The 18530-nt window shown below is 45.0% G+C and overlaps 1 protein-coding gene across 1 annotated transcript in view; it reads right to left on the bottom strand.

Moving 5' to 3' along the window:
- The window catches only part of MAPKBP1 (mitogen-activated protein kinase binding protein 1), a 60495-nt gene that overhangs the window by 18043 nt on the left and 23922 nt on the right, over positions 1-18530 (bottom strand). The window contains 1 exon segment of the mRNA XM_036032002.1: positions 10354-10445. Within this exon segment, the coding sequence (XP_035887895.1) occupies positions 10354-10445 (92 nt within the window).

Raw genomic sequence — 18530 nt, 5'->3', positions numbered from 1 at the left:
CCGCTTCAATATGCAAATTCCACAGGCAATCGCTGGAGACACTAGGATCTCTGAGGTGCACCAGATACACCCCGAACTGCCAGGCTGATCAACAGATCTTGGAATTCCTGAGTCCATATCTCTTCTCTTCTAACCCCACCTCCCTCAAAACTCTTCCTGACTGTTTTCTTTCTCCTTCTCTCCCCATCTCCTAATCTCTTCCTTGTTCCCCTTCTTTGGTCCCTTTTGCCATTTTCTTTTTATGTCAACTTGCATTCTCCCGCTTCCCCTCCAGAATGCCGTATCAGAAGTTTTCATTGTTTGAGGAAAAAGAAATCACATTTCCATTTTCATTAACCTTTAACTAACATTTAGCATTTCTTCCATTTTTTTTTCAATTACAGTTGACATACATTATTATATTAGTTTCAGGTGTATACCCCAGTGATTAGACATTATATAAACTTACTAAGTGATAATCCCAATAAATCTTGGTACCCATCTGGCACCCCATACATAATTATTAGAATATTATTGATTATAGTCCCTATGCTGTACTTTACACCTCCATGAGTATTGTGTAACTAGCAATTTGTACTTCTTAATCCCTCCACCTTTTTCATCAATTCTCCCCAACCCCTGTCCCATCTGGCATCCATCAAAACATTCTCTGTATCTATGAGTGTTTCTGTTCTACTTCTTCATTCTGTTTTTTAGACTCAAGTGTTGATAGATATGTATTTATTGCCATTTTATTGTTCTTTTTAAATCTTTTCTTCCTTCTTCCTCTATTTTTTAAAAAAATAGATGGATCAAGGTTTAAGGTTGACCTGATCTGCTTGCATAGGTCTCCTTCTGCCTTTTAAAAATCTTTATTTATTTATTCATTTTTAGAGAAAGGGGAAAGGTGGGAGAAAGAGAGGTGGAGAAACATCAATGTGTGGTTGCCTCTCACGTGTCCCCTACTAGGGACCTAGCTGCAACCAGGCATGTGCCTGACTAAGAATCAAACCAGTGACCCTTTGGTTCACAAGCCTGCACTCAATCCACTGAGCCACACCAGCCAAGGTGGCGGTGGCAGCTGCTGCTGCTTCCTCTTCTTTTTCTTCAAGAAGACCCTTTCACATCTCATATAATACTGGTTTGGTAGTGACGAACTCCTTTAGCTTTTTCTTGTCTGGGAAGCTCTTTATGTTATTTGATTCTAAATGATAGTTTTGCTGGGTAGAGTAATCTTGGTTGTAGGTCTTTGTTTTTCATTACTTTGAGTATTTCTTGCAAGTCTCTTCTATCCTGCGAAGCTTCTGTTGAGAAGCCAGCTGACAGTCTTATGGGAGCTCCCTTATAGACAACTAACTACTTTTCTCTTGCTGCTTTTAAGAGTCTCTCTTTGGCCCTGACTGGTGTGGTTCAGTGGGTTGGCCATCACCCCTTGGACCAAAAGGCCACCAGTTCAATTCCTGGTCAGGGCACACACCTGAGTTGCAAGCCAGGTCCCCAGCTCGGGGAGTGCAAGAGGAAGCCGACTGATATTTCTCTCACACGTCCATGTTTCTCTCCCTTTCTTTCTCCTTCCCTTCCCCTCTCTCTATAAAGAAAGAAAAGAAAATCTTTAAGATTCTCTCTTTGTCTTTAACCTCTTGTATTTTAATTATGATGTGTCTTGGTGTGGGCCTCTTTGGGTTCATCTTGTTTGGGACTCTGTGATTTCTGGACTTGTATGTCTATTTTCTCCACCAAGTTAGGGAAGTCTTCTGTCATTATTTTTTCATAAAGATTTTCAATTTCTTGTGCTCTCTCTTCTCTCATATTTTTTTCATTCCCTTTAATTTGCTATGCTCCTCCCACTACAGGGCCTTTAAAGAAGCCACTCCCCTTGTCTAGAACATTCTTCTCCCTCTTTTCCAACTAGTTAACCCTTAGTCTTCTTTCAGATCTCAGGTTATATGGCCTCGTATATGCTGTCATGGCACAGTGTATCAACCTTTTGTGACATTTATCACAGCTGCAATTTTACATTTGTTTTAATAATCTCTCCCATTAGACTATGTATTCTATGAGGGTGGGACCTGGATCTGGTTTTGCTCACTGCTTTGTCTCCTGGGCTTAGCAGAGTATGGTCCATTGCAGTTGTTCAAGAACCATTTATTAAAAGGATAAATGCCTCCCTTAGTCCATCAGCTCGGTCCTGTGGGACATCAGTTCTCCTCCCTACTCCACACCTCACCTATCTTCTATGGAAGGAGGGCCAAGGACCTCTGGAGCCTCAGAGGCAGTGTAGGGCAATAGGGACATTGTGGGTTTGGAGCTAGAGACCATGGTTGTGTCCTTGTTCTGCCATGTACACCTAGTGACCCTGGTTAAATCACAAGCCTATTTCCTTATCTATAAAAAAGTAGACACCTGATTTTAGGCTCATAGGACCTCTGTGAGTATTAAATGATTTCTTTGACAAACAGGAGCCAAACAAATGGCAATCTTAATATTACTACTCCTAGAACATAGTAATGAAGCTGAAAGGCGGCTCCCGGCTGTGGGGAACAAGGTGGCTAAGGGACTGTATCAGGTTTCCCTGAGGGAGAATGGAGGTGAGTCCTGTTAGGAGCTTAGTAACAGTAAAAACTTGTTTAAAAAATATTTTACTTATTTATTTTTGGAGAGAGGGGAAGGGAGGAGAAAGCGAGGAGAGAAACATCAATGTGTGAGAAGATACATCAATCAGTTGCCTCTCACATGCCCCCAACTGAGGACCTGCCCACAACCCAGCATGTGCCCTGACCGGGAGCCGAACCAGTGACCTTTGGGTTCACAGGCTGGCACTCAATCCACTGAGCCACACCAGCCAGGGCAAGTAATGATAAAAAACTTTAAAGAAGGCTTTATATTTTGTTCTGGGAAGGCAGCCAAGAAAGAAGAGATGGGTTAAGGTCGGAGATAAAAAAAATAGCTGCATTTTCATAGACTTAGGAGATGATAAGCTTGGAAGGTAGCAAGAAAGGATGGGGAAATATTGAGGGGGAAAAACTACCTTAATTATCTAAGACAGAAACATGGAAAAATACAGAAGTGACATCTCCTGGCTAAGTTACAAAGCATCACATGAGAGTTTCAATAAACTCTAAACCTGAAGGCATCCACTTCCTTAAGTAACTGATCTTCTGCTCTTTACACAGCCCAATAAGAGTTACCAATGTATCATGGCACTTTCTATGTAGCAGGCACTCTGCTAAGCAACTCAGACATCTGGTCTTAGCTAATCCTTACAACCGTGGGACCTGGTACAGTTACCCCCACTTTTGATGGAAAAATGAGTTCAGAGCAGTGAGGTAACGTCCTCAAGTCCCTTCAACTAAATCAAAGAGGCAGGATACCAGAAGTAATGCCCTAAGAAAAGCAGAGTGGAATAAGTGGGGGAAAGAAGAGAAAACTGAAGTTGCCCTGACTGGTAGCTCAGTTAGAGCATCATCCCAATACAAGGTTATGAGTTCAGTCCTCAGTGAGGGCACATACAAGAATCAACCAATGAGTGCATAAATAAGTGGAACAAACAAAAATCGATGTTGATCTCTGTCTCTCTCTCAAATCAGTAAATTAAAAACAAAAAACAAAAAAACGAAGTTGAAACACAGGAAGCACACTGACCATTAGGTTTAGGGTGCTAAGGGCAAGAGCCTTTGAGAAGAGGGAAAGAAGACTGGGGCACTATGAGGGAATAAGGATTTAGGTGAAAAGGATCGCCAGTTCAATTCCCAGTCAGGGCACATGCCTGATTTAGGTGACAGAATTTTTGGATATCAGAATAGGCACAATGAAAATTATAGCAATTACAGTTCAAAGTTCACAGATTTAAATATTTAGATTTTATACTCTATTCAATATGTGAAAAATGAGATGATGCTCCCCACACCCCCGACCTGCCACCATCATGAAGAGCCCAGCAAGTTTTTGGGCTAACTGATGTTAGCTGAACTTCCTTGCTATCTGTGCTGACCTGTTGAGGAGGCCCTCTGCCAGCTCCTCTCTCTAGCAATGGCTTCTAGTCTAAGTGGTTACAGGTTACCTAGCTTTCTGATCAGCTGCAGATAAACCATGGCAGAAGGCTTCAGCTGAGAGCTGATCTGACTTGAACAGACTCTGCATATTCCAGCCAATAGCATTCCAAATCCAGAACACAAGTAGGTGATGGGGGCTCTATGGTAAGCTTTTGAATTTTCCTTTAAACCTATCACCCCAAAGCAGCATCATGACCTTCAAGGGCAATGCATCACACTGCTTAAAACACTTTCCAAGTTACTGCACACAAATGCTGAATTTTGTTGGGCCACAACATCTTCTGTTTCCTCCTTCCCTTAAGTTAAACTCCATGGTGGAAGGAGAAGGTGTGAGGGTATGTGGGTAAAAACACAAAATAGAGAGAAAGATAACTGGCCACGGGGCACCTCTTCCTTTCTCTAACATCCATCCCGCTGCCACACATAGTATAACCTGAAAAATTCTCACCTGTGGCATGAAAGAGTTAAACAAAGGAGGGGAACACACAGAAATAGATCCTTAAACTGAAATTTTTACTTCTAATTATTCAAATTTGGAAACCTCCAACACAGAGAAAGAGGAAGAAAGACACCAACCCACAGTCACACTTGTGGGGACAATAATACAGATGATGGAGTGAGGACAGAACTTGGCAAAAACATCCAAGGTTCCCCCTGTGCCCAGCCCACTGAGGTCCTCTCAAAAGAGCAGATCAAAACACTGATGTGGGAGCCCCTCAGTCTTCTTGACCAAACTCCTTAGTCCACTAGGGGAGAGAAGGTGGAGCTCAGTTTGCATCAATATTTGGCCCTGGGCCTCCAGGTCTCTTGACGCAGCCCAGCACAGCAGGCAGTCATCTTCACGTGGCCCTTGCAGCAGTGCTGGCTGCAATCCTCAACATGACAAGGGCTGGGCTTGCCCAGCCAGTTGAGTCCCGTAATTCAGAACCCCAGGGGTCCAGGTGCAGGGAGACTGCTCGCTCTCACAGGAAAGACAGTGAGGCCTCAGTCCCGCAAGCCTTAGCTGGGGCGTCACGTGGAGCACCAGTACCAGGTACTAGCCCACTGCCCAGGGACTTCTCTGAATCAGAAAAGGCCAGCCCTCAACAACCCCCTCCCCTGGACAGGTCCAGGCCTGCTGCCATCACAAAGAGCCCAGCTTTCCGACATGACCTGCCTCCTATCACTCCCTATCCTCCAAACGGCAGAAACAAACGAACCCCAAGTCAAGCAATGAATGCAGCAGCACATACAGGGAGCAAGACACGGAAGGTTTGAGCAGAGATCCTGCGCTTTACAATTTCTTCTTTCAGACTAGGTAAAATCAGGGACTCACCAAAGGTCCCTCAAGATTTGCTCAAGTGTCACATTCCAGCCCTAGTTACATTACAACTTCATACCCCCATTCCCTATTCCCTTCCACTGGTCATTGCTTATACACCTTCCATAGCACATACCAAGTTGTCATATTCTCTACAGTTTACTTTCTTGGGGGGAAGGGGTCTACCTTCACCAGTAGATTGCTAGCTCTGTGAAGATGGTATTTTCACCTGTTTTGTTTACTACCACATCCCCAGGGCCTAGAAGATAGGCACTCAATAAATATTTGTGAACAAGTGAACAAATCTTTATTTCTCTAGCTACCAGATCTCAAAGTTCCAATTTCTGAGGAACCTCCTAAGTAACAAAACTGTGAACTAAGGACCTAGGGCTGGTCCATGATTTTCCCTACCTCAGACTTTTAGGAGGCACTGATACTCAAGGGCAGAGTGATGATAGAAACAAGAAAACTGGGCTTAAAGACCATCTGCTAACACACTATGTGATCTTGGGCATCTTCCTTAACTTCTCTGAAAGTCAATGTGCTCATCTGTAAAATAGGAATAATAATGTTTACCTCAAAGAATTGTTAAGACTGAAGATCATGTAACCAGGCATAGTGCTCCTACACATCTTCCTGAAGGGTCCTCTGGTGCGCTGAGAACAAGCACAGGGCTATGCAGGAATGGCAGCAGTTGCAGTGGGGCACCCTACGACAGCATCCCATATAGGACTTGCTGGGTACCAGTGACTCATAAGGTCCACATCAGGTATGCAATTACAAACTGTCCCTCCAGATTTACCTCTAAAGGGATAATCTTATAGCTTTAATTATTCTCAGAGATAATGAGTCTAGGATGTTTCCTAGGGCATCCTTGGTTGTGGTTCTCTTTAGACCTGGACTCCAAAGCCTTCCAAATAAGTAACCCTCTTAGGCCAGGCCACAAGACCCACTGGCATCTCTATTTCTGGGACACTTTATGAACCCTGCCAAACCCTACCACCTCACTGCCACCAAGGCATGAGACAAGACCTGGTAATACCCTGGTAACTAACATGGCCACTGGTACAGAGCTCTGAGTACACTTCTTTCTGTGGACTCTGAACATATTTTCTTCCAGGCAAGAGGTGAATCTCTGTGAGCTGTAAGACTTATAAGCCAGGTCAAAGTGGTACTGTCTGAGCCTCCCTACTCTCATTCATATGGTCTAGCCACCATGGCTAGTGTTCAGCTCCTCAAGAAAGTGAGTGTACCCCTCCTTGCCTTGGGACCTTTGCACCTGAGGTGTCCTTCACCTGGGACACTTTGGTGTCAATCTTCACATGGTGGTTCTTCCATCATCCAGTTTTATTCTTAGAACACTTACGACTCTCTGATATTCTTTTGCTCATTTACTTGTTTACATGTTTATTGTCTGCTTGTCCTTCTTGAACCTAAACTCCACAAAAGTAGTGACCCTGTCTGTCATATTTACATGATTCACATCCCTCAGGGCACCAAGTCAAGCATCCTCTTCTTTCAGGTTCACCCAGTCTCTCCACAGCCCCTGGACGTGGGGCTTGCCAGAGAATAAGAAGGGTAGTTCTATGCTCCTTCAGCTCAGATGTTGCCAGAACACAGTTCAGGAGGAGACTGTGGCTTCATGCCCAGTCCAGTGCTTTGAAATGGGGACCTCAGCATAAATTCCAACATGGGCTGAGTAAGTGAAGGGCCTTTTCAGGAGAGCTGCAGTTCCCCTCCTCCTCCCTAGTTAAAACTACCAAGAGGTCTCCTCTTGGCTGCCGGATAGGGCCAGTAGCTTTCCCGGCAATCTCCCACTCCAGTAGCTCCTCTGCCCACAGCATTCGCCCAGGCCAGGCCCTGGTACTGGGGGCCCTTCTCAGAACTGACTGGCCCCACAGTAGCAATAGAGGGTGTGCAGGGCTCTCAGGCCCCTGCATTCTCTACCAAGCCAGACAGGAAAGGGGCACAAGTCAGTCACAGGAGTTCAACTAAACTGAGTCCTTCAACAAGGCGACCTGGGAACTAGCCTGGCCTCCAAGGGCAGATGGGCTTAAAGTGTGACAGGTGAGGGGCAGGCTTCCTGTGGGGAAAACAACAGCAAAAGGAGAACTGGGGAGAAGAGACGCTGGAGCCACTAAAATGCAGGGGGGTCTCTGCCCAGAGACTTCAGCCCATCTCTGCCTGACACACATCCCCCTCCACCCTACCCTCCCAGAGCTGTTTCATTTCCTTTCAGAAAATTTTGTTTTGGTTTGATATGTGTCTCTAGGCCTCTGGGAGGATTTTCTGAGCTTTGTTTCTCTTCTTGTTTCTAGGATACCTGAGCTGCTACTTGACCAACAAGCTCTCAGTAAGAACAAGAGAGTGGGGGTGAGGGTGAGGGTGTTTGGATCACCAAATAGGAAGAAAAGGAAGAGAGGGAGGGAGGCAAAGAGGCTGCTTGGCTGACAAAGGTCTTGGTGGCCCCCAGATACTCCAGAGGCACACCAGGGAGCTTTAGCACAGAGCAACACTAAACAACCAGAAAGGGGCCACTTGCAAAGAGAAGACTTAAATTCTAGGAAATCAAAGGGTATAGGGGATTGGGGCACTGCCCAGGACTGGCCCAAGACAAGCGCACTGAGGAAATCTACCAGAGGTTACAGCAGGGAATCTTCCATACAACACCTGAAAGGATAATGACTGGTAGGCACAAGAGCCAGGCTGGGACCTGCCCTTAAACAGAAGCACACACCCTTAAAGGGCGCCAGGCCTGGGGCCTGGGAGTGTAGAGGGAAGAGAGTGGCTGCAGGGTTCCACAATTCCAAGGGCAGGGACACAGGGCTCAGCACGCAATGAACAGAAGCCCGGGCCTTTCCTAGCCAGCCCCAGCCGCACCTCCACAAGAAGGAACCTAGCTTTCCCAGGCAGAGGCAGGCACAAGCGGAATTCCCCTGAGGCAGGCTGCACAGGGTATCCAGCAACAGCAGTCATTCATCAGCTCCTGCTTCTGGAGCAGGAGACGGAGGCCACTTCAGGCTCTGCAGGGGCAAAGCCAGTGCAGCTCCCATAGCATCTCCACCAGACAGCAAATGCCAGAGGGCCACTCAAGAGAAACACTGACCCCAGAACCCAAGGGCAGAAGTCTCCTTGACACAGATGGAGATGCCCAGCAATTGGGCATTTTTCACTCAAATGGTAAGTAGACAGCTTAGGAGAAAAGCAGCTTTTAAAAATGAGCAGAAAGTCCAGTCTTGCCCCATTTTGAAAGAGCTCTGCAGTCAGACTGCTTGAGTTGGAATCCCAATACAGACACTAGCTGTGTGACCTTGAGCAAACTACTTAAGTGCTTTGAATCCTGGTTTTTAAAATATAGGATGGTACAGTTCCAATCTCACAGAACTTCTCAGAGTATTAAAATAAAATAATTCCTGTAAAATGCTTAACAAAGTGTCTGGCACAAATAAGGTAGCTTTTTTGATGGGATGATAAAACTAAGAAAATCATGTATCTGGTACAAAATGTACACAAGCTGCTATGCAGCTCACATTGGGGAACTTGGCATTCCCAAGTTGAGGGTGGGGCAAGAGGGGGAGAGCAGGGGGCCTTCCCAGTTTCGTGCTCCTGTGCCCAGCAGCAGGAACAGAAGCTGACAGAACCAGAAGCAGGAGGGGCTCCAAGCCTCAAAAGCAAACACTCCTGCAACAGCCTAAAGAAATGATGGTTAAGGGCTTCCCACCTGTAGGAGTGGAGGAGAAAAGGCAGCAAGGGAAAGAAGAGCACCAGCCCAGAACTCTGCTCTTCCTCCGTGGCCATGACATCTCTCCAAGTGACCAGAGCAGTCATATGTTCAGAGCAGTATTTTTCATTAATAGCCAGAATGCTCGTCAACTGATGAAGAGATAAAATGTGGTATTTTTATCTTTAATGAAAGGTTATTTGGCCATAAAAAGGAATAAGTGCTGATACCTGCTATAACCTGTATGAACCATGAAAACATTATGCTACATGAAAAAAAGCCAGTCACAAAAGGCCAAATATTATGATTCCATTCTATGAAATATCCAGAATAGGTAAATCTATACAGACATAACAGATTAGTTGCTGCCCAAGGCTAAAAATACATCTTAGGGGGAAATGGAGAGTGACTCCTAATGGGTGATTTTTAGGGTGATGGAAATGTTCTAGAATTGATCGTGGTGACGGCTGTACAACTCTGTGGATATACTGAAAACCACTGAATTGTGCATTTTATTGTCTTTTTTATTTTTTTATTTTTTAAAAGATTTTATTTATTTATTTTTAGAGAGGGAAGGGAGGGAGAAAGAGAGAGAAAGAGAAACATCAATGTGCGGTTGCTGGGGGTCATGGCCTGCAACCCAGGCATGTGCCCTGACTGGGAATCGAACCTGCAATGCTTTGGTTCGCAGCCCGCGCTCAATCCATTGAGCTACGCCAGCCAGGGCTATTTTATTGTATTTTTAAAAGATTTTACTTACTTATTTTAGAGAGAGAGAAAGGGAGGCAGAAGGAGGGAGAGCAACATCAATATGCAAGAGAAACACTGACTGGTTGCTCTGACTAGGGACTGAACTGAACTTGCAGTACAGCCCCCGACTGGGGACTACACCTGCAACCCACGTACATGCCCTGAACAGGAATCGGACTGGTGATGACCTTTTGCTTTACAGGACAACACCCAACCAACTGGGCCACACTGGTCAGGGCTGAATGGCCCAATTATGTAGTACGTGAATTACATCTCAATAAAGTTATTTTTAAGAATTACTACAAGGTAGATATTAAAGATGGTATTGGGAGCTGCATATAACCTAAAATGTTGATCTATATGTGTAGGTAGGTATGGATGGCCAAAAAAGCCAGAGCCTCTACCTGGCCCTATATTTCCTTTACAAAAATGGCACCAAAACATTAATCTGGATGTATCTCCCAGAAGAGAACAGAAAGCCCCTGCCCATCCCGACTGGTTTAGCATGGCTACAAACTCCCATGCAATAAGAACTCTTCCAAAATACTTACCCAGCTGGGTAGGCAACTAAACCGGATCGGGGGTCACAGGCAAGTCCTCTGCCTCCAGATACTGTTATCCCAAGCACCTTCTCCAAGGTCACCTGTTAGAGCAGGACAGAGAAGTGACATGTTATGGACAGAATGGGGTTGGAAAGGAGGTACTGAAGGTACTCGGAACCACCCTGTTGTCCTGACTACTCTCCTGATGTATATCTTCAGAAGAATGGGCCACTGACTTTTCCAGGTTCTGTTCTGGCCACAGGTCCCTTGATCACCTGGGGAAAGCCAGTGTATATTACTGGCTTTTAACAGGTCTCAATCTGTTGGCACCATGGGAACGAAAATGAAGGGGTTAAAGCTCCGCTCATAGCCAGAGGATAAAGCACTCCCCCAATCCAGAAAGGCTCTGTTTACAAGATAAAGCTTTGGGTCTCCAGACTGGCTACTTGGGTAGATGAGACTCAGGGGAGGTCACTGATCTTCATGCCTTGACAGGCATGAAAGAAAGTCCACTCTGATCTACCAAGAACCAGAAAAATGTTAGGTATCAGTTAGGTGACTAATAACATCCCTGATCTTTGCATTCCATCACGTTCTTCCCCTCCATCAGAGATCTTCACCCCACCCAAATGTCTGCCAGTTCATACAGACAAGAGCCTCAGAGGCAGAAACAAGGCTTAATGCTGTATTTTGCAAAGCACAGATGCTTGGAGTATTCTAATTATTATTATTAAGCCACAACTCCCACAGAGATGAAAGGGAAGCATGTGTAAAGTGCTGAGAGACTGAGAGGACATGGCCACACAAGATACTCACCATCACTCTCATCATCACTACTGTTGCCCCACATATCTGCAGTCCCCAGGGCACACGCTGGACTAACCTCGAATTAGTTTACTGGTCTTCCTGCCACATGATGCCATGTGAGATTCAGACTGCCCTGTAACCTCTTGCTAGTCACTGAACCTTAACCCCTGCTACAGAATGTCTTGCTTGTCATTCCAGGTCCCGTCTTCTCTAGTACTGTCTGGACTCCCTGCACTGGGCCTCCTCAGGGATGTCCTTGGTGTTCATTGGCTCAGAGAAATGGGTTTCTGGATATCAACTGCCAAGTAAATAGGTGAGACTGTACTCTGTTAAGAGTCTTGGAGGCCCTAGGATGGTGGTATGAACCAGAAACACTTCATGGGTGTTCGTATCTGTGGCAGGGTGATCTGCTCCTAGTTCAGGCCAGTTTCTTGAGAAGGGAAGCCTAAAATCAATTAGGGTAGTTTAAGGGTCACTCCTCTCTTACTGTCCCAAGTGGAGAATCTGAAGTGCTTCTGGAGGGCCTGTTTAAATTCTTATCTCCCAGGACCATTTTAGTTTAAATTAGGTTGGAAAGAAATGCCCTATGGATACCCATGACCAAAATAAGTCTGGGGGACATTATAGTTACAACCTATTTCCCAGAAGGGTCCCCAAGAGTCTTCTGTGCTTCTTGGGTAGGTGAACTGAATTCTCAGCATACTCATAGAGAGCCAAATGAATTCTAGGGCACCATACCGACCCACAGCCACCTGGCAAGCACCACATTTGCCAGTTACTCTTGGGTCTATCTAGGGCACCATACCGACCCACAGCCACCTGGCAAGCACCACATTTGCCAGTTACTCTTGGGTCTATCTGAGACACTAAACCTAGTGTGGGATAAACTAACTTTAGCCTGCTCAATACATTTTTTAATTTGTTAGTTGCTTATTTATTAAGAAAAATTATTCCTTAGCCCAAAAATTCATTTTTCATAGCTCAGGAACACAGGTCAATGATAAATTTCCATAGAACTCAACCCAAAGAAATTCTTTACATTTAGAAATCACCTTGCAGTTTGAAAGACACCAGCTTTGCTCACCTCCTCAAAACCTTTCATGAATTCGTACTTTCTGCAGAAATCTCCATATGCCTTCTTTCTTGGTTCAGCCACAGCAAACTTCTACACTGATCACTCCAACAATATGAAATCACTGCCACTTGGGCAGAAGGCCATACATCTGAGGTTTTGTCAAAGCACTAGAAGGCATAGTAGTTATAGTCTCCTTAATACCAAAATCCTTCGTGATGAAGAAATGGACCCTCAATACATTCTCTCTCCCTCTCTCTTTTTTTTACCCAAGGACATGCTTATTGATTTTAGAGAGAGGGGAAGGGAAGGAGAGAAACATTAATCGGTTACCTCTTGTATCCAGCCTAACCAGAGACTGAACCTGCATCCAGGTGTGTACCCTGACTGGGAATCGAACATCCGACCCTTCAGTTTACAAGATTATGCTCCAACCAAGCCACACAGGCCAGGGTAGGGCAATACATTCTTTAAAACACTTTTTTAAAGATTGTATTTATTTATTTTTAGAGAGAAGGTAAAGGAGGGAGAAAGAAAGGGAGAGAAACATCAATGTGTAAGAGGAACATTAACCAGTTACCTCTTGTACCTGCCCCAACCGGGGGCCAGACAACAACCCAGAGCACCCTGACTAGGAATGGAACCAGCTAACTTCGCTTTGTGGGACGACGCCCAACTGACTGAGCTACACCAGTTAGGGTGGGGCAATACATTCTCAATGACCACACTGGCCTGAGCACCAGGCTCTGGCAGGAGAGCACAAAATAACCCTGAGGAAATGTGGGGGACACTCAGATCAGGGCACCATTCCTATCCTGGCACTGTGTCTCTGGCTATCCCAGAGGGAGGGGTGCTTAGGGACATTTCTGCTGCACCAACTGCCCACTGCAGAGGAGAGAGAGAGAAGCCCAAGACCACATTACCCACAGAGACGGGAAAGGTCATAAAATTAAGTGCAGTAAGCTAAAAGGCTGCTCAAGTCCTATTTTCTTCAAGCTAATCTGATTTCAGACAAATCTTTTGGATTCAAATTTACATCAGTCCTTCCATTTGCCTCAGCTTGGTTCCAAGGGTCACACCAGTCTGTTGGTTCTCAGCTTCCCTCCCCTCTGACGGAATTTGGGTGGGTGTTTTGTGGGTAGATGATCTAGCTCCACAGAGAATTAATTCTGAAACTAGCTGGGACCTTTCACCAGCAGTCTAAAGCAGGAAGGAGAAATGAGTTGCTCAAATCCTAAAGACCAGCATTCATCAAAGGTTCTTGACCATTACTCACAAAAAGAAACACATCTTATATCATGACACAGTAGATACCACACATGTATGTGTGTGCATATGCCTAAAACTGAATAAAAGTTTCACAAAACAACAGTCACTCTTATTGCATGTAGTACTGTATGTAATTAGTAATGTAATATTCTGTTTTCTATTGTATTCTATTTCATTCAAAGATAATTCTGGCTAGAGCCCACTTTATTGATTTCATGACCTACAAAATGGCTGGAAGCTACAGTCTGAGAAACCCCACTCCAGGGCATCTTTTTCCGCCAGGCCTAGGTTCCAGGCTCTTATCTCTGGTACCTTTTTGTTCCCCAGTCACTTTCCTCCTAGGACTCACGGCAGTGTAGAGACATCTAGGCTAGGAAACCCCGCAGGCAGGAGTTTGCCTAGGCTCAAAACTTGGCTTACTTTCAAAGGATTTGTGGCATTTGGCTTTTTCTGGCTTTCTGAGCAACTAGCTAAGCAAGGGGGGTGGGGGGGGGGAGGCAGTTTCCTTTGGCTCTGTGGAGCAGGAAAGAGGAGGAGAAAAACATTCAGGGGCATCAGCTGGTTTTTATTTTATGTTCTAACTCAAACCAGCTTCCTGTTTGCAGGGAGGTTTTGGGCTGAGCTCCACTTTCAAAGGATCTCAGAGTTCAGAGCTCCTGCAAGGCCTCCAGCATCTTTGCTTATTTTGCAAGGCTCCAGCACAATGGACTTAGTAAACTGACTCTCTCCCTCTCATAACCTTTTCCATATCCTTTCTTTCCAAAAACCTAGTATGGTTTCCATTTACCCTAGAAAATGAAGACAAACCTGGACCCTCTCTGCAACATACCACAGGCTAAACGCACCCAAATTCCATGCTGGAGCCAGCTTCATTGGCCCGTGAGAGCCGATCATGCACATCTTTTCCCACCTCCACACTCAATGGCAGCACATTGCTAACTTAAAATCACCACAGTGGGAACACTTATACCATAGAAATCAACAAACACTACATATAGGAGTTCTTTGTTTTTCCCTCAGAGAGCCTGTAAACATTTACCCACACAACACTGAGTTCAAGCAACTATTATCTCACTTGGTCTGTGGCTGTAACTCCCATGCATTCTCTGCTTCAGACTTTGCCCCCTACAGTCTTTTTGAACATGGCAGGCCACAGTGATTCTTTTAAAATAAAATGTACAAGACATCATGTCATTACTGCGCTCAAACTCTTCTACTGGCTTCCCGTCCTTAAGTTCAAACACAAATACCAGTACTTTACCCTGGTTTACAAGGCCCTAAATCACCTGTCCTCTGTCTACCTCTCTGGCCTACCTCTCTGGCCTCATTTCCTTCACTCTGCTTCTATTCTCATTTATTCTACCCCAACCACCATGGATGCCTTAAGCACCTCCAGCTAGCCTCAGGTTCTTTGCATGTGCTATTCCTTGGACTGAAATACTCTTATCTCAAATATTCACAGAGCTAATTCACTCGAGTCTTTGCTCAAGGTCTTCTCAGAGCAGACTTTCCAAACTAGCTCTTCTGCTATCAATCTATACCCAACTTACCTTACTTTTTTTTTAAGATTTTATTTATTTTTAGAGAGAGTGGAAGTGAGAGAGAAAGAGAGGGAGAGAAACATCAATGTGTGGTTGTCCCTGGTGTGTCCCCTATTGGGGACCTGGCCCGCAACTCAGGCATGTGCCCTGACTGGGAATTGAACTGGTGACCTCTTGGTTAACAGGCCAGTGCTCAATCCACTGAGCCACACCAGCCAGGGCTCTGCTTTATTTTTCTTCATAGCACTTAAGAGTCAGGCAGTGACCTGACATTGATTATATCTCTATCAACATACTTACTGTATGTACAAGAAGCTTGTATTCCTCTCCATCAGAATACAAGCTCCTTGAGGGCAAGGAGCTATATTCTATGTATCCCTAGTGCATAATTTACACAATGCTGGGCAAACAACAGGCATTTGATAAATATTTGATAAGTAAATGAATGTCTGGCAGAGCCTTTAGAAACAGTGAAATAACAGACTTGAGAAGACCAGCAAAATTGTGGTTTTTCAGGCCAGCAGAATTGCTCTCCACAAAGTATCTGAAACTGGTTGTGACAGAAAGAACACGTCCAGATGAAGACAAACACATAGGGAGTTTAAGAAATTTGTTTCTTAAGCTGATAGTGATCACATAATTGTTCACTCTAATATTCCATATGTCTTCATCATATGTTTTAAATATTGCATAGTAAACGTTAAAAAGAGAGTAAAGATACAGTCCAGGATGGGATATGGCATTCAGTACCCCATAAGCAACATACTTTAATAATTCACATACCTGGCTTCTCTTCTAATCCTCAAGCCCTTTCACTGACCCAGCAATGTGGGAGGGAAAAGGTACAAAGGCTCAAGAATATGTGTTTTTATTTAATTTAGGTTTCTCACTTAGGTGCTTATAAGGCCACACATTTTCATGACACTCCCAGTGGATGCTTTCAAGAATCACTGTGCATATTCCTTCTTCTGACTGCTAAACATGGCAGCAGGTGATGAGACAGGGCTCCCTCAGCCTGGGCCCTGGGGTAACTCTTATGAATGGAGCCCCTGTGATGGCCTACACTAAATCTAAGCATGAGCAAAAAATAACTATCTGTTTAGTCAGGGAGATTTTGGGTGATTTTACCAGAGTATATGACCTGGCCCAGCAGTTCCCACACATTTGGTCTCTTATACTCCTTGGTTTCTTCTCTTGGTATACTCATAGAAATTATCAAGGACCCCAAAGAGCTTTTATTTACACACAGGTTATTTCTACCAATATTTACTACATTAGAAATTATAATGTATATATTTAAATATATTTAACTCATTAGAACAATAAAACATTGTATGCTAACATAACACTTTTATACTTTTATTAAAAATAACTTTTCCAAAACAAAAAAAATTTAGTGAGAAGAGTGGCACTGTTTAATAGTTTTGCAAATCTCTTTATGTCTGGCTCAGCAGAAAAGAGCTGGATTTTCATACCTGCATCTGCATTCAACCTGTTGTGATATGTCATTCTAGTTGAATGCAGAGAAAAGCTGGCTTCATTTGCATATATAATTGGAAAAGGGGGATCTCATATATTCCTTAAAAGGGTTTGGGGGACACCAGAGGTCCTCAGACCACATGTAGAGAACCAGTGGCCTAGCCCCTCCTGAATATGATATCATCAAGCCTACTAGTGTGAGATTCTGGCCTCAAGCATCATTTGAGGAAACTGAGGGAGGGAAGAGGCCCTATGGGGAAAAAGCTGAATTCACAGTCAAGATGGCAGTATAGGTAAATGTGGTACTCACCTCTTCCCACAACCACATCAAAAATACAACTAGCCCTGGTGGGTAGCTCAAATGGTTACAGCATCATCCACATACACTAAGGCTGCAAGTTCAATCTCTGGTTAGGGCACATATAAGAATAAACCAATGAATGCACAAAGTGGAACAAATTGATGCCATTATCTTCCCCCCTCCACCTCTCTAGAAATCAGTGAACAAAAATATTTTTTAAACTACAACTACACTACAGAACAACCATTATTCAGAACCACCTGAAATCTAGCCAAGCGGAAGTCCAACAACTAAGGATATAAAGAAGATGCCACACTGAGACTGGTAGGATGGGCAGAGATGTGGAGCAGGCTGGTCCCACACCCATAAAAATCGGGAGGAATATCTGGGCTGTGGAGATCCCCCCCTGAGGAGCAAGGGTTCCAGCCCCACGCCAGAACCCCTAGCCCAGGGTTCCAGTGCCAGAAAGAGAGGTCTCCAACTTCTGGCTGTAAAAACCAGAGAGGATTATGGCTGAGCAAAACCCAGGCAGTTCCTCTTCAAGGACCCATGAACAGACTTACTCAGACTCTGAGTTCCAGTGCTGGGGCAGCAGCTCAAACAGCACCAGGAACATACAGGGAGGAACTGAACTGTCTGACATCAGCGGGCAGGTTTCTCCCAGACAGAAGTGCTGGCAGAGGCCATTGTTCCTCTTCTCAGCCCTCCCCCACAAAGCCCACAGGCAGGTGCCATATGTGAGTTTCCATCAACCTGGCTCACACTGTTCACCCAGCCCTGATGATTCCCTGAGACCCCACCCCACGAACTTGTGGACCCATAAAAGCTGTTTCCAGTGGCTTTTCTATGCAAATGGCTTGTCTTGGCTCATGCTTCAGACTTTCCTAAAATCTCTCAAACAAGCAGCATCTGGCTTCAGCATGACCTGTACCTCACTGAGTGGCCCCAGGCCTGGCACTAGCAGCCTTGGTTCACATCCTCGCCTCATCTGGGCACCTCCAAGCCCAGCACAAGTAGCAGCCACCTGCACATTGCTTTGTAGCTCATGCCAGGTGGCCCCTGGCAGAACACAGGCAGTGGCTGACCTTTGCCTGTACCTCCCAAGAGGCCCCAGAGCAGTCCACCCAGTGGACAGCTTCAGACCATGTTCAAGTACCACCCAACAACCTCAATAAGCAACACACTCAAGGGGCCAACTCAGTGGGCACCAGAGCCCCACTGAAGTAAGTCCTACTCTGTGGGGTGGGCTGTTGCACAGATGATCCTCCACAGTGTGTTGGTGGTCACAGCCAGTCCTTGAGGGTTAATGCCTCCCATTGACATGCCAACAGCAATCAATCTAGCTACCATCTAAAACAGGAGGGTGTACACAGACCATATGGGGGAAGGAGGGTGAGGAGGAGGCTCACCTGAAGTGCTCAGCTCAGGTGAACAGGAAGGGTCCGTGCCACTTCGGGATCCTTAGGACACCTGCTATATTAGGCCATTCTATCTAAGTCTGGGAGACATAACAGTTTCTACCTACATACACCAAAACAACATAGGAAGACTGGACAAAATGGAGAAGACAAAGAAACATGTCCCTAATAAAGAACAGCACTAAATCTCGAGAAAAAGAACTAATCAAAATGGAGACAAGCAATCTACTAGATAGTAGAGTTCAAACACTAGTTATAAGAATGCTCAATGAGCTTAGGAGAAGAGTAGATTAATTTAT

This window comes from Phyllostomus discolor, chromosome 1 (assembly GCF_004126475.2).
Source record: "Phyllostomus discolor isolate MPI-MPIP mPhyDis1 chromosome 1, mPhyDis1.pri.v3, whole genome shotgun sequence".
NCBI lineage: Eukaryota > Metazoa > Chordata > Mammalia > Chiroptera > Phyllostomidae > Phyllostomus > Phyllostomus discolor.
This window is presented reverse-complemented; position numbering and strand designations above follow the sequence as displayed.